Below are 12,001 nucleotides of genomic sequence, written 5' to 3' on the forward strand. Positions count from 1 at the left end.
TCAATAATTCATGTGCATTGCCCTGGGCACTGCTAGTCTGAATTCATGCACGGTAAAGTGCTTGCAAACACCACATTACATTCCAGCTGGCAATCATTTTCAAATTTTGCTTCACATATCACTAAATTTGGGATATAAATAAGCATAAATGATCTAAAGTCCTCATTTTAATACAAATGTCTACTAATCAAATAGTCTGACCAATTTTTCGCTTTTTCGAGAAAAAGAGATCATTTTTGGTAAAGAGTTCAGCAGCATTTATCATTGGGGCGATTTGTTTCAGAGTAGATTTATTTAAGGCTCCATATACACAAGTGTATAAACTCTAATTGATTTTCTTTACTTCCTGTCACCACGTTTACGATAGAACAGAAGGTATTCATTGTAATTTTGTTTTTCAGAAGTAGGGAGAGCACTGACGCGACTCAACGACAGTATCGACAGGCGTTTGACTTTACACAGATACTGCCACAGGCTGAATAAATACTAGCTGTGATAGTGGAATTTCTCATGAATGAATAATGAAGCATTCAAACCCTGGCCATTGTTCAGGACCACTGTCAGGGTGTTAACCACACACTCCCATACACACCCATTGCCCCTTGTGCAAAGTGAAATTTTGTACAGAGGGTTGAAAATAGAGCAAAGTCTGGAACCTAACTGTGAAATTAATCATGGATTTCATGAAACTTATTTATGCTTTCATATTTAAACTACCTCCAACCTAATTGTACACTATTCAGCTATCACTCATATCAATGACAGTGTTATCTGATATATAGTTTTTTAATTATTAAGAATCAAAAGTGGGAAATGTTTTTTGAAACACCTAGTACTACGTCGCATATCGCCCTTATCGGCGAAAATTGTGCCGGGTTTTGCCCTGGTAAGTCATGAAAACTGCATTGGTCAATGGTAAATTTCTTTTATGAAAACAATTGCGTTAATTAATAATCTTGTCTATGATATATGAAATGGTTGAAAATAATTTGCCTGATTTGTTTACATGTTGGAAAAACCCTTTTAACAATGCTTAAACTGCCGCAAACGGGATATTTTACTCTAGTTGTTAGAAACTCACCATATGATGGTCAAGAACTCCAAACTGAACTGGGTTGCGGGTGTCTTGTTGGTACAACCTGTTGCTGACAACATGGATTGTTGCCTGTTTTCGCATCTCCTCTGGAGACATCAACCCAAAGCAGACATGGCTTCTGTTGATGTTGAAAATAAAAAAAAGACATTATTTCATTAACTTTTTGAGTCATTTTTTAGTCCTACAACTAAAGTCGGGACTACGTTTGGCTTCACGAAATCCCTCTCCGAGGAGAACTGACAAACAAAGAAATTAGTGGAAAAATGAGCAAAGAAAATGGGATTTCATAGGGATAACTAAAAAAACTAAAAAAATTGATACACGACTCCTCTGAACAGACAGATTTTTCTGTCTATCATTCATTCAGCGTACAGTCTACAGATAAATTTCAAGTTACAACTTAACCAAGCATGAGCAGGGTGTTTAACCCGGTGAGGTGGTCCCACCTCACATCCAACTGGACCAGCTTATAGTGTAGTTGAATATGGGCTATCCAGCCATCTTCCATCTCAGACGGAAAATGAACAGTCAGACATTCGCAGTCTACCCATAGGTTTCCACCCTTAGTCCCACACGTGCAATTATATGTTGTAATGACATTATTACAAGGAAAAACAGTGATGTATTCGAGCTACAACAGCATTAACTCACATTTTTCGAGCCACATCCGTTTCTCTAAACTGCTCTTTCACCATATTCACAGTTCTGTACTTTCTCTGGCAATGGTAAAAGTATTATCGTGTGGTTAAACGGTTTGCCCGAGAGGCAACTGCTCCACGCAGCGGGGGCCAGCGGTAGATGGTGGTGAGCGCAAGATGCAACATGCATGCAATTCTACCGCAATCGACAGGCGCAGGCCACATCCCAAAAGCCCGTACTGTACCGTACGTACCGTACCCACCGAACTAGCACACCCGTACCGTGTGATGGCTCACTTCATCCATCAACAAACAACGTGAAGCAATCGTTCCGCTGACGCTATATCTACGCTGTACCGGCCGTATATGTAGTGTAGGATCTTCCGCAAAGCTACAGCTCAAGCTTGTAAGGACGGCACGGTATACACAGTGGAAACTGCGATTCTCATTTGCAGTCAAACCGACAATTTCCTTTCACTTGACCAAGAAGACCTTCCAAGATGTCGGAAAGAAAAGTGTTAAATGTAAGTGGTATAATTTGTAAGCGATCTTGCCATATAACGTTAGATTCACAGTATTTAATTCACCGAGAGGTATGGCAACCCGAGTGGTCCCGACAGCTAGACTGTCTATAGATCTATATATCATAGGATCTATATCATCCTAATCTGTGATCATGCTGATAATTATTCTAGTTTCTATTTCACACGGCTCTTCAACTGCTCTCGCCAACTCCTTCTTCCATAGAGAACAGCGAAGGATTGGAATGACCTGCCGAGCAGTATAATAAACAGATTCATAAATTTGATACATTTAAAGAAGCGCTCGCGCTCCAGCGTCACCTCCGTTGCAGGCGTTGTGATTAGCAGCACATCACACCACAGTGTAACTATTGACCGATTCGGGTTCGTTGAGGGCAGCAGACATTTTACGGCACAGGGCGCAGCCATAGTGGGTGTATCAGCCGACCCCCCCTGCTCTCCCCCCACCCCGGGGCAACATGTTTATCGCGCACTTGTAACAAAGGTTCGCGCACTAAGCAAGCATTCGCACACTCAGTACGAGACGCCCATTGGCTGAAGCAGTTTTTCATTCTGCGCGCGTGCTAATGTAGGGAGAGGGGTGGGGGAGTGCGGAGGGGGGGTCGGCTGATACACCCACTATGGCTGCGCCCATGCCAAAAATACACATAGCGCGTCACAGAATCGGTCAATACACAGCCCAGTCGCTGTACGTAGGTACGTCACAGCGTAATTTACAGCGTCTGGTCGGGCTAACCAGTAACCACAGTGCTGAGTGATAGGCCTAAAACACTCTAAGTTAAGAGTCTAAGTAACGTTATTCAGAGTTTTTCAGCATATTCATCCAGATCCAGATCCAGATCACTCGAGCCGGGATCTAACACTAACACTAACACTAACAGTTAGAAATTCTAACGTTACACACAAGTATCGGTATTAGACAGGGCTCCACACTAACTTTTTTATTTGGCATGGCGGTGGCCCGATTGGGCCACCAAAATCATCAATTTCAAATTTTGGGCCCGATTGGGCCACCAAAATCATCAATTTCAAATTTTGGGTGGCCCGAGAGAAAAATTTGATGGCCCCCCAAAAACAATAAAAAACATTAAAATTCCTGCTTTTTTTTTTTGATGAGTCAAATATTAAGTTTTATCATAGTTGGAATTGGAAGCTGGACATACTACTCATAAATAAACCTCAACAAACTTGCAACACTCACTCTCAGGCACTCATTCAGTCCTTTTCATCCATCCTCTAAACAAATTTAACTGCTGTTTGCCCTTTTTTGAAATTTGGTGGCCCGGCTTTCATTTTTGGTGGCCCCGGGACACCGGGCCACCGTTAGTGTCGAGCCCTGTATTAGAGCTACATGTAAATTATGCCCCATGCGTGGCGTGAATGCCCCATGCATGCGAGCCTAAATAACTTGAAGTTATAGTAAAACATTTGCAAGAATGTGTTGTTTTGGATGGCATGCCATACCCAGCATACTTTGCTCTCCATTGCAGGATTATCGAGCTTTGCATTTATTTACGATGTTGCATCACAGAATAATGTCATGATGATCATGGCGCAAAGTGTGAGGAATATTTTTTGAATATCCATTCTTAGCAAACCATAACAATCACATAGATTTCTAAATATTTTTACGCCTCCTTCATCCATCCGCGGCCGCCACCGCATTGCAATTTGCGTAACCACCCGTGTAGGCGAGGCTTGTGTGCGTGTGTGTGTGTGTATGTACACGTGTATACAACATTGTAGTGGCTGTCCGTGTAGACGGTACGGTAATAGACTGACGGATCGGGATTAGATCTTTGTGGATTTTTTCCCCCATTATTTCACAATGATTTTGCCCGAGGACAGTGGATATAATATGCCCTCTGCAGCTGCAATAGATTAATATAATTGATCCCTGCTTGAGATATACTGTAAAACATGATATATTCGCGGCATGAATTTTTCGCGAATTGGAGCCAACGGCCTTTTTTGCGGCATGAAATTTTCGCGAACTGCCACTGGCATTCAATGCATATAGTGTAGATAAGAACTTTCGCGTGCATTTTATTTTCGCCAAAATTCGCGAAATTAAAATGCATGCGAAAATTCCTCGTTTTACAGTAATGCAATATCCATCCATTTCTTAATTTGAAATCACGAATGAAGGATGAAAGTTTACCACTGTTGCGTTGCATTGTGTGCCATCACGCACAAAGCAGCACCCTGCCCTGGCCCTGTCGGATGTCTCTTCTCGATCACGCCACTGCACAGGGAAGGGCATTAGACAACGGCGTGGCGTACCACGACATTAGTGCTTTCATTATGCGCATACACACACACACACAACACAAACACACTGCATCCCAACCATCCATATAATCCCAACGCAAAATCCCACCACAGAACTCTGCATACCGGAACACACAGTGTCGAAGCCACAGTGCCTGATTATAGGTACTCGAATTCGCACGCACTGCTCGATATGGGTAAAATCTCGCACCGATAATATAGGGCCGTAAAGTGCATGATTGCCGCATGCCCATAGATCCAGACATGATTGGGTGTTTTCAAGTTCTGTGCTACTGCTAGTGCTAGTGTCGGTGTAACCGCACCAGCGACCCCAACACTCAGACTCAGCAGCAGAGCCCCGGGGTTAGTGTCAGTGCTATCTCGACATGATTCCCGACCAGACACTGTTCGACAGGGCTGCGTATAGAGTAAACAACCCTGTATGTGGCAGGGTGCATACATGTATTCCTGGCAGGGACACTTTCATTCATCAATAAAACAGCTAATGAACATCATGTGCACTTAGTCCCACTTTAGAACACAAGCAGGAGTTTGTCTCACTAGTGTTATTTACAATAGTGTTATGGGAAGTGACACCTGATTGAGCCTTATTAATTTTCATCAATGAATAAAATGGCCCCTGCCACAAATAGGCACCCTGTACAAAGCGTGCCGCAAACAAGGTTGTTTACTCTAGTTAATATCTCGACACTAGCTATATCTGTGAACTGGTGTTAGCGTGGTAATTCAGTGTTGGGCCTGGTGTATGAGTGTCGTCTGTTGAACTGAACTTCACCATTTGTGCTAGAATTTTACGTGCTTTTTCCCCTTTGCATTGGCTCACACTAGCTACTCGGTGGAGATTATCATATTCGTCATTTCACGTTCGGTGCTGGTGTAAGGGCTTCTACCCAATGTGTGTGCGCGAGACCCACATTCACCTCCATAAGTAGTCTATCTATTGCAATGTCGCCTGCAGAACATAGTAGCACTCTAGTCTAGACATGGCTACATAAATCTGAGCGTGAGAGAATAAAATTGGTGTATTTTGGAAAAGGAATGAAATTTGTGGCATTTTAATCTGTCTTCCTCATTATGTGTCTAAAACTAAGCAGTCATAATAAAATTTGACTTGAACCAAGTGCCATCATTTTTTTCTTAGCACAATTTCAGCGAAATCCTACAGACTTTGCAGTGGTGTAAAGATAGCGCTAGCTGTTAGGGATCGATAGTTGTGATCGGGATTGCTTGCGTTAAAGCTCAGGTTTGGACAGTTTTTGAGGTAACACTAGCACTAGCACTAGCACCGAACTTGTAAACACCCACATAAAATGTAGTAGAAGAATACTAGATGTAGTTGTCACAAATATAATGGATGGAAAATGAAATTACCGGTATTATGATTATGTTCAGTCTTGATATACTGATCATAACTGCATTATGACATTGCATAGATTAGTAGCCAAGACATATGTCTTCCAATTCCATGTAAATATTTCTGGCCTGTTTACTGACCATCAATATCTTACCACCTTTCTCTGTAGAAATACTACCCTCCAGACTTTGATCCATCCAAGATCCCAAAGCTTCGTCTTGCTCGGGAGAGGCAGTATACTGTACGCATCATGGCTCCATTCAACATGCAGTAAGTTCAAGACAGAGTTTCACAATGTGGGAAAGGCTACAAAGCTGATAAAATACTCGGCCAGGCAAACAATGCTTCTCCATTGTTTAGATAAGCAACCAGGGAAATAAACATAATGACAAATTCATTTTAAATGCAATAAAATCCTGAATGTACACAGGCATTCATGGATATACACATTCTATTATGTGTGGTGCCATAGCATTCTTTATGATTACACTTGATTACAAATTGGATTTCCAAATCCTGTAGTAAGATTTCGGATCGAAATCAAGAATGCACTGAGTGTCACTCAACTTATCAGAGCTGGTAGGTACTGTAGTGTCAGTTGTTACTTTGTCATTGAGCATGGAGAAAGAAGAAGAAAAAAAACCAAACAGGCTTACACTGTATGCTAGAAGGACTTGCACGGTTGGCAAAGAATATGACAAATCTGTATGTGAGTCCAGTAGAATTGCTGTGTGAGTGTAAAATTGGTAAGCGACATTTCCAAAGGAGTCATTATGTTCCATCAGTTCATTCTGTACAAATATTAATTCTGTTCAAATATATACACTGTATTAATGTGCATTGCAGTCATCATAGACTGTTGTTGTAAAGGTTACACAATTTCAGATCTAATTTTAGGGCAGTCTTTTATCATAAATATCAATTCAAATGTGCATGTCATACCCTGGTCTTCAAGTTCAATATTTTATTTGATTGACAGGTGTAAAGTTTGTGGAGAGTACATCTACAAAGGAAAGAAGTTCAATGCAAAGACTGAGAACATCCATGATGAAAATTACTTGGGACTCCGCAAGTATCGCTTCTACATCAGATGTCCAAAGTGCATTGGTGAAGTTGTATTCAAGGTAAGTCATTGCAAAGAGGACACTGTCATATAGCCAATAATGATAATGATAAGTGGGTTGAGACCTAGCATGTGTTGATAAGTTCTTAAACTTATGATTCTTATCAGAGAGCGATCGATGGGATTGTATTCTTCTGTTCAGAGGTTAGAAACGTACAGTGACAGAGTGATTTGACATCCTGTATGGCTCTGCTTCTATTCTTGTATTTGTTTTAGATTCCATGTAAGGTGTTTATATTGTTGCTGTAGTTTGTAGGTGTATATTTATGCCATAGACTGCAGTCATTTTTTTTTTTTCATTTTTGTTGATGATCTTAATGTTGACATGAAAAAAATTCATGCTGATCACAGGTGCATGTACATTGTATGTTTCAGGTAAAATCCTGTGAGTGTTGACAGATTTCTATATGCAGATGATCCAAATTGTTTAATGAGTCGTCTGGTCAAAAGTCACAAATATCAAGTTTTGAGATTTTATGTACTATGAGTATGCATTCCTCAATTATGGTAAATTTTGTGTCACACAATGAATCTTATGTCTGATACATTGTGATATGAATTATCTGTATTGATACTGAGTTATGCCAGGATGCCATTCGCCTACATACACATTTTTGAATACCATTCCTACTGGTCTTTGCTACAGACTGACCCAGAGAATGAGGACTACACATTGGAGCAGGGAGCAGTCAGGTTGTTTGAGGCAGCCAAGCTGTACCGTGAGGCCGAAGAGAAGGAGAAGAGACAGGCTGAAGAGGATGCCCAAAACCCCATGAAGGTAAGACTCACATGATTCTATTCAGAGCCTATCGGGTTGACTCCTCCCTCCGTGAATACTCAGCGAGTGGCTACCAGCAGCACAGCTCCAGCCTTGGATGTCTGCCAGAAGCACAGTACACCACTTACTGCAGGACAGTAACCAAACAGAAATATGACAACACCTGTCAATGAACCTCTTGCTATCTCACTCTTGATGGGTCATGTGCAAAGTCTGTGGGAATTTCAGAATCTGATAGGAAACAGGTTAATACATGACTATTTACACTCAGGGATATTCAGCATGCTGGAGAGTTACACTCAGAGCAATGTGCAGTGCCAGGAATATAACATGAAAATCACTTGTGCATTAACCAGGACATTGATTCATATTGCACAAAAATTGCCTAACCCTCCGCCACCACATAGTAGAGGTTACTACTGCCACCTCCTCCCTTCTCCATTTGATGTTATAATGTGTAGCTCATTTTCATTTGCAAAAGGGAATTTGGGCCTCTTGCCCTGCTGCCCGAATAATACTGTTGGCCTGACATCACAATCATGTAACCCAGGGAGCTATTCTTTCAAGGGGCCCACAAAATGTCATGTTTGATACCTCACTGACATACAAATATTTGGGTGGTAGAAAGCTTAATGGTGTGCCACGTATTCTTTCTAGGGTATGTATTTGGCCCTGAAAAGGGCCTACCCAATCCTGACGTTTCGGCAAGCATGTTCTCGCCGTTCTCAAGGCAAAATTTCATTTTTCTTTTCTTTTTTTGTGGGTAGGGGTGATTTGATAAGATGCATGCTGTCAGAATCCCAACTGCAAGCTCGCAATTACAGGGGACTCACATGAAGTGCTTCAATCTTTATGTCAGAAAGCAAATTGAGAAAATGAGGTTGATTTGTCCCCACCTCTATCTCCAAAGGTGCTTGAGAATCGCACCAAGGACTCCAAGCTGGAGATGGAAGTCATGGAGAATCTGGAGGAGCTGAGGGAAATGAACATGAGGAAAGCGGTCATCAACTATGAGGAGATCCTGCGACAAGGGGCGGAGCTAGAGGCACAGCGTCTCAGGGAGCAGGAGGAGGAGGATGAAGCAGAGATCAGGTAGGGGGCTCAAATTTCACTATCTCTTGGGTTTGTTGGTAAAGGGGATGCTGATTGTGATTTGGTTCTATTTCATGTCATTCAAGGTCAAAATCTTTGGAGATGGTTGTCATTGCAGCGGTAATGCTAGCCATCAAAGACCAGATTACAGTGGCAGATCTACGGGGGATTCCGGGGGTTTAACCCCACCCACCTTGGCTTGTATTTTTTTTTTTTTTTCCGTAGGTGTAGATGGTTTAAAGCCCCTCCCCCTTGAGGTTTTCCCCTTGTTGTTTTAATTTTTGCTTGTTAGTGGAGAGGTGGCAGCAAAAAATGTGAAGACCTTTGTTTTTTGCTTGTCATGACCAAAACTTGATCCTCCCCCCCCCCCCCCCCCCCCCATAGCAAAAAGCTAGATCTGCCGCTGGATTATAGAGGAATGCATGTCACCAGAAGTTTTCTACAAGAATTGGATAGCCTAAAATGACACTTATTCTTATACAATCCTATAGCCAGTGTTCCAACTGACAAAACCATCTCATCATCCCATTTCACAGGAGAATATTTGGCAAAGGGGATGAAGATGGAATCATCATAAAGAGACTTTCAGATGATGAGGACGGAGAAGAAGCAACCACTTCCGTCAACCCACCCCCAGCCTCTGGTGCATTGAAACGACCCACAGATTTCCTAACAGAGGTATGCCCTGTGTACATCCTTTTTCACACCATGCCAGTTTTACATCATTTGAGTCATTTGACTGTACTTGGAGATATTTTAGTGGAAAATATGAAATACTTCTATTTTATTTCATAATCTTTTATGATAAATATTTCAAGAAAATCCATATTTCATCAAATTTTGTTCCTGAAACAAAGCAGGAAGTATGTCTTTTTAGAATATGTTATCACTATCACTGTCACATGATATTCATGGCTGTGCTTTGAGGTCCTGAGATGTCATGTTAGGAGGTCAATGTCCTGGAAACCCATACAATTGTGCTTAAATGTTTGCTTACTCAAAACATCTTATTATGCCTCTGCCCCTAAAGGATGCCAGAGGCAGTATGTATTCAGGCTGTCAGTCCATCCATCCTACAAATCACATCTTGTTATTGTGATGCAATGAATTGATAATTATTTACATGAGCATGATAGTGGCAATAGGTCAAATGTCTCTTTACTTTCGTTTAAAATTTCAGTATCCAATCACAAATTTAGCTGGGAACGTCCAGTGGTAATATTTCCAAATTTAGCTAAGCTATCATTTTCTGGCAGTAAATCGCACAAGGTATAAGTCCAGTAAAAGTGGATTGGATAATAGATCCAAAAAAAAAAAAAAATGAGGAAAAAAATCCTGTGTGTTGAGAGGGTTACTGGTCAATCCTTGGTCATTGGTCGAGATCAGCGAGTTTCATCAAAATTGGAATGAAGGACCATATATATTTATAGCAGACGTAGTGACTGCATGAGAAGTGGAGACATCCTAGTTGACAGTTGGCAGCAATCAAATCGCTTTTGTCTCTATTAGGTAAACTCTCCTTTCATTGATTGATTGTTTAGAGAGGTATAAATGCAATGTGAGTTCTTCTATTGAAATGTACTTTTGGTTTCTTCTTTTTACGTACCTCGTTTTGATTAATAGGACATGCCCAGTCCTTCCGGTGCAAAGAAGCAGAAGCTTTTGGATGCTCCATCCTCATCAGCATCAACATCATCATCATCATCATCTACTTCAAAGACATCATCTAAGACATTTCTCTCAGGTTTGGTAAAAGTCAACAAAGGTACTACTGGCAAACAAAGTGGACCCACTGCGTCCGCAACATCCGGTTCGCAAAGTCAAATGGCCGCTGGGGCCGAGAAGGCTGGAGTGGAAGTAAATGGATCAACACAAAATTTAACTGATGGGACTGAGGAAAGTAGCAAACGGAGTACTGATGGGAAATCAGTCAGCGACCAAGAGAGGGATGTCCCAGAGGAGAAGGATTCTCAGCAAACAGCAGCTGATGATGAAGAGGATACTCTCGCAAAAAGCATTCAGGAAGGGCTCAGTAAACAGAAGGTAGAGACAAAGAAATCCCCCAGGGAAAAATCAAGTGGTCTGAGTCTCCTCGGAGGCTATGATTTCAGTGATAGTGATGTCAGCAGCTCAGACTCGGACACATGAGGGAACATTTGACATTCTTTTGCACAGCACGTGCAACGCATTTAGGATGAAAATATCAACATTGACCGCCTTCTTGAGCAAAACAGCACTGCGTGTGAATTATAGCACACAAATGGTGCAGAAAGCATCGTTATAGCTGGAACACCCATTGCAAACTATTTCACTCTCTGTCTGTTGATCATAATTGATCATAGTTGATCACATCAGGTCAAATGAATTGAGTAAATGTCACAGACTGTGAGTGATGGCACTGACTGTAGTATGTATCATTAATGATGGCAACAGGTCATGTATTTCTGGAAAGTTTGTGTGGTTGTTTTTTTTTCCTTTTTCATATTGAAAATGGTAATCAATACCTTAAAGGTGCAGTTTACCTTTGGGAGCAGTGATTTCAAAAATTTTCAAGATATCACATTTGATGCATATTTGTAGGTCTGTTGTATCACACAACATCCCACCATACAAAATTTTCACAGTAAAGCCTAAAATATGAGGAGATATCAGTGTTTTTCTCGATAAACCGTAACTGTAGACGGTTTAGTCTGGAAACATTTTCATTATAACTATTGTTCAAATTTTGTGTATTTAACAACACTTAACATCGATTATACGGATTCCAATTTTTACAGTGGTTGTTTTTATCCCTAACTCACATTTTAGAACTATTTTAAAGCACTACTCCTGGGTTTTTGTTTCATATGCAAATGGTAAATTATGTCTTTAAAATAATTAATTATTGAAAATTGAAAGCAGGTCCTTTTCTACCTGTCATAGCAACATACTGTATGAAGTTTACAATTGACATTTGAGGGATCTGTGTAGCGTTCAGCTCATTGTCACTCCTGATGTTGTCTAGTAGTATCCAAAGTCCCTCTCATGCAAGAGGTATGTACCTTGCAGGGAATATCAAGTGTTTAGTGGCCCCGAAATGTTATTCT

General features: G+C 41.1%; 2 protein-coding genes across 2 annotated transcripts in view; one reads left to right on the forward strand and one right to left on the reverse strand.

Moving 5' to 3' along the window:
• Window positions 1-1,882, reverse strand: part of LOC139720294 (DNA-directed RNA polymerase III subunit RPC1-like) — a 37,690-nt gene extending 35,808 nt beyond the window's left edge. The window contains exons 1-2 of the mRNA XM_071631656.1: window positions 1,748-1,882; window positions 1,082-1,214 (exon numbers count right to left, since the gene is read on the reverse strand). Of these exons, the coding sequence (XP_071487757.1) occupies window positions 1,082-1,214; window positions 1,748-1,791 (177 nt within the window). The 5' untranslated portion in view covers window positions 1,792-1,882. The remainder of the gene's footprint in view (window positions 1-1,081; window positions 1,215-1,747) is intronic.
• A 248-nt stretch (window positions 1,883-2,130) lies between these two features.
• LOC139720322 (splicing factor YJU2-like) lies at window positions 2,131-11,063 on the forward strand. Its single transcript, XM_071631687.1, has 7 exons — window positions 2,131-2,258; window positions 6,092-6,192; window positions 6,902-7,046; window positions 7,692-7,823; window positions 8,734-8,915; window positions 9,452-9,593; window positions 10,539-11,063. The coding sequence occupies exons 1-7, from the start codon at window positions 2,235-2,237 to the stop codon at window positions 11,061-11,063; spliced, it is 1,251 nt and encodes a 416-aa protein (XP_071487788.1). The 5' UTR covers window positions 2,131-2,234.
• Window positions 11,064-12,001: the final 938 nt, after the last annotated feature.

Source organism: Diadema antillarum, unplaced genomic scaffold (assembly GCF_040938485.1).
Source record: "Diadema antillarum isolate AM-2024a unplaced genomic scaffold, OU_Dant_1.0 scf00000126, whole genome shotgun sequence".
NCBI lineage: Eukaryota > Metazoa > Echinodermata > Echinoidea > Diadematoida > Diadematidae > Diadema > Diadema antillarum.

What these genes read in the sequence shown, in the direction of transcription:
- LOC139720322 (XM_071631687.1), top strand. Translation starts at nt 2,235, where the DNA reads ATGTCGGAAAGAAAAGTGTTAAAT. An exon ending in CGGAAAGAAAAGTGTTAAAT is followed by an intron (nt 2,259 to 6,091) that starts GTAAGTGGTATA and finishes CTTTCTCTGTAG; the next exon opens with AAATACTACCCTCCAGACTT. An exon ending in TTGGTGAAGTTGTATTCAAG is followed by an intron (nt 7,047 to 7,691) that starts GTAAGTCATTGC and finishes TCTTTGCTACAG; the next exon opens with ACTGACCCAGAGAATGAGGA.